The sequence below is a fragment of the Elephantulus edwardii genome, unplaced genomic scaffold (genome assembly GCF_000299155.1).
Source record: "Elephantulus edwardii isolate Elephantulus edwardi_28Jun2011 unplaced genomic scaffold, EleEdw1.0 scaffold00348, whole genome shotgun sequence".
NCBI lineage: Eukaryota > Metazoa > Chordata > Mammalia > Macroscelidea > Macroscelididae > Elephantulus > Elephantulus edwardii.
Window position 1 is genome coordinate 1,877,339 of NW_006400098.1, and position 4,024 is coordinate 1,881,362.

The 4,024-nt window shown below is 49.3% G+C and overlaps 1 protein-coding gene across 1 annotated transcript; it reads right to left on the reverse strand.

Moving 5' to 3' along the window:
- Positions 1–1,509: 1,509 nt before the first annotated feature.
- LOC102856849 (sialic acid-binding Ig-like lectin 8-like) lies at positions 1,510–3,640 on the reverse strand. Its single transcript, XM_006901887.1, has 5 exons — positions 3,598–3,640; positions 3,142–3,525; positions 2,724–2,993; positions 2,562–2,609; positions 1,510–1,844 (listed from the first exon to the last, which is right to left on the reverse strand). The coding sequence occupies exons 1-5, from the start codon at positions 3,638–3,640 to the stop codon at positions 1,510–1,512; spliced, it is 1,080 nt and encodes a 359-aa protein (XP_006901949.1).
- Between the last annotated feature and the right edge of the window lie 384 nt (positions 3,641–4,024).

Below are 4,024 nucleotides of genomic sequence, written 5' to 3' on the forward strand. Positions count from 1 at the left end.
TGAAACAAACCCTAATTCATTTTCTTATCATCCATCCATCCATCACCCATCCATCATTTGCCCATCATCTGTCCATCCATCCATCCCCCATCCATCATTTGCCCATCGTCTGTCCATCCATCCATCCATCCATCCATCCATCCATCCATCCATCCATGCATCCATCCATCCATCATTTGCCCATCATCTGTCCATCCATCCATCCATCCATCCATCCATCCATCCATCCATCCATCATTTGCCCATCGTCTGTCCATCCATCCACCCACCCACCCCCATCCATCCATCCATCTATTCCACTATCAATCCCATCCTTATCTCCAATTATTCACCCATTCATCTTTTCATCCACATAAAGGTTGAAGCAGTAAAATGAAAATCACTCTTAAGTATTAAAAACAGGGAATTTAATGCAAGAAATTGATTACAAAGTTGATGGAAGAGATGGGGGGGAAAAGGATAAAAATGTCAACCCACAGATGAACAGCAAGCCATCATCACTCCTAGATTGGAAGACAGTGGGAGGAGAATGGACAGTGTCCTCCCGTGTGGTCTACAGCCTCGGAAACCGCCTGGAGGGTCAGCTACAAGTTGGTTCTCACTCAGTAGCAGTTAAGTGAGAGCTTTTGAAAGGAAGCTGAAATCATAGTCTGCTCCTTAAGATCTCAAGGGTCAAGGCAGACACAGCCAGCGCCAGAGGTATCACCAACACTGAAAGAGAAAGAATTACTCTGGCCTCTCCAGTGACCTCTGGGAGCTGCTGTGGAGTAAGTGATGTTAAGTCTGTGAGACGATTCTTCTAATTTCTCAATCTCCAGTATTTGCCTACCTACTTCCCATTGCATATATGGGAACCAGATAATGTAAGTGCCAGAGAACTACAGGCTTCATGGCTTAGTCCTAGGAACACAGAGCCATGAAGGGAGGAGCAAAGGAGAGTCAGAGAACGCACAGGCTAAGAACGGGCACCTTCATCCGTCTATCCAGCCATCCTCTCTTCAGCATACAGTTCAAGAAACCAGGGATGAAAACGGACAGAAGTTATGTCTGAAGACAAAGTCAACAAGTGCTTCCTTTTGTACAGAGATGGGCTTTGGTGAGAAAGATGCCTGGCAGGCAGGGAATCTGTCTTTCTGAGCTCCAGTGTCCTCTCATCATGTCCAAAAGAGGAAGAGTGAGTGATTAGTCTGGTCTATCACCCATGCTCCTCTGCACTCCTCTAATCCTGTCGGGGGAAATGAAGGCATCTTAGAGGGTAGGGCTGTAGAGGGCTCTCCTGGGGGAAGACACACCAGGACCCCCTCTCATTTTGGGAACTAGGCTTTCAGGTTCATTTGAGGAAGGTTCTGTTCACCTCATGTAGTAGATCCAGGTGAGTCCATAGGTGAGTGCAAAACTCATTCCCATGAACATTCCCTTGAGTGCGAAAAGGACGAGGGGCTGCAGAACATCATTTTCTATAGAACCAACAGTGTCAGCCGAGGTTGACGAGAGAACGGACTTTGTCTCTCAGACTTTGTCCCCACTCACAGCCACACCGGCCGCATCCAGCTGCCCTGGCCCCTCCCTCCTCCCAGGCAACTCACTCTGCACAGCCAGCTTAATGAAGACATGAAGAAGGCCCAAAGGGTGCTGAGCTCGGCAGACTAATGTCCCTCCATCTCCGGCCCCCAGCCGGGGCAGCTCCAGGACCCCAGGCTTGGAGGACAGAGAGGGACTTAGGGCTTTTCCCTCCTGGATCCAGCTCAGCTTCGAAGGAGGGTTGCTGTCAGTCACACAGACCAGACGCAGAGAATGGTCCAGTGGGACTGACAGGGAGGAGCCGTTCTCCAGGGCTGTAGGTGCTGCAAAGAGTAGGAAAGAAGAGAAAAGCAAAGAGAAACAGAAAATCCAGGAGTGGTATCTGAGTGTGCCCTGTGCCTGTGACAATTACTTTTCTCAATCTGACTGTACTATTGTTCCCATGAGTTTTGTCCAACAGCCACCTAGTTGCTACTGGGTAATCTGATGTGATGTAATTACTCTCTGCAATGTGATCCATTATGAGGTGCTCATTCAATCTGTGATGTAATTACTCTCTGCAATGTGATCCATTATGAGGTGCTCATTCAATCTGTTGAAAGAAGAGTTCCTTAGGGTGTGATCTACCTTCAGACTATATAGAGATAAGGGAGAATCATTTATTATCATATTATCTCATTTTTCTCTTAGTCTCTTTCTCATATTCTCTCTCTCCTATCTCTTATTCTCTCTCTCATCTAGAATTCTCTCTTTCTCTCTCCTTCGCCCTACCTCCTTTGCTCTCTCCCTTCTCTTTCACCCTTCCTCTCTCTGCACTATTCCTATTGCTTTGACTTAACAGATCTTGGGATGCAAGCCTGCGGAGATCTCCAGCCTGTAAGAGAGTGAGAGGAGTTTGGAGGGGAGATAGACAATAGGGAGCTTCTAACCTCTGTGCCGTCTCCCTCAGCAATCCTGTCATCCAAGCTCTGAGATGGATCAGAAACACACACACACCCCTCAATCCCACCAGCCTTGTGAAAAGAGATGTTCTCTCCTACCTGTGTTGTTTCCGTGAGAAACATAGATGGTCAGGTTCTGTGGAGCATCTGGGGTTGGACGACAACACACCCTTCTATGAGGCTTAGTATCTTTGTGGCTCCTGCCCAGTTTCCAGTACCCTAAGTCCTGAACTCTGACTCTCATCCCCATCTAACACTTACAGGAGATGTTGAGCTGGACCATTGTCTTTGTGGTCACACCAGATCTCAGAAAGGTCACTTGGCAGGTGATATTGGTGCCGTGGTCCTTGGGCTGTGGGAGGATGGTGACTTCTGAGTCGTGAAGACCAAGGGAGATGAGGGAGCCCCATTTCCAGGAGAAGATGAGGGACTTCCTCCACTGACAGGCGGCTGGCATGGAGCAGGTCAAGCTCCCAGGGTGGCCAGTCTCCAGAGTTGCTGGGACTTGGATGTCGGGTGTCTGGGTGAGAGCTAGGGAACAGTGAAGGGGAGAGAGACACAAGCCCCAGAGAGGAGGGGCACCATGACGTGAACCTACAAGTGGCCTCAGCTCTTCCCCTATCATCCCTGGCAAGGTCCACCGACCAAGACCGAGATGGGAACAGCGTCCTTGACCCACCTTTCACATTAAGAGACAGTGTCTTATACGTGAAACTGAATCTCACAACAGGCCCCCTCTCCAAACGAAAGAAGTATGACATGCCATCCTTCTCCCTGGTGTCTCTGATTCTCAGGGAGCAGTTGTTGGTCAGGGGGTTCCCGAGGAGAAGAAATCGGCCCTCGGTCCTCTCTTGCAGCTTCCGGCCGGGTTGGTTTGTAACCACAGGAGGATCAGAGTGTACATTGGCCCCTTTCAGGAACCAGAAGATATAGAGGGGGTCTGAGTGATTCCATCCATCCGTCGGGTAGGAGAAAGTGCAGGGCACATAGACACACAAGCCTTTCTGAACTGTCACTGACTCTGGTATCTGCAGCACGTAGCCTGGATACTCCTCCGAGAACCCTAGAGTGAGACGGGCATTTAGCTCCGAAGCTCCAATTGCTACCAGCCCTCCTCCTGCTCCCAGGCACTCACCTCCACCCAAAAGGGCCAGCAGCAACTGTGGCACCAGCAGCATCTCTGAAGCCGGAGGGATTCCTTTACGGGTTCTCTAACTGCATCTGACAAGCTCCTCCAAGCAGACATCTGGCACCGAGTTCTGATTTTCTGCCTCTTAACTGGAATGCCCGAACCACCGAAGGGGAAGTGAATCCACCCCACCCCAAAGTTACAGACACCCCAGCACGGAGACTTTCCTTCTCCCCTGACTCAGACCCCACCTCCTGCTTCTGAAGACTACTCTCCGTATCTTATTTCAGGAGAACTTTGGAATTCAATTTAGGCTGTAGTTTATGGATTGCTGACATATGGCCTTTCTGGCCATGTTCTTATATGTGGGAAGCCGAGTATCAAATTTAATATTTATAATAAACCAAATGCTTATCAGGATATAAGGGAGGTG

Coding starts and splice junctions, on each gene's coding strand:
- LOC102856849 (XM_006901887.1), bottom strand. CDS start 3,640: ATGCTGCTGGTGCCACAGTTGCTGCTGGCCCTTTTGGGTGGAG. Junction 2,610..2,723: donor GGTCCAGCTCAACATCTCCT/GTAAGTGTTAGA, acceptor GTCCAACCCCAG/ATGCTCCACAGAACCTGACC. Junction 1,845..2,561: donor TTCTCACGGAAACAACACAG/GTAGGAGAGAAC, acceptor TACTCTTTGCAG/CACCTACAGCCCTGGAGAAC.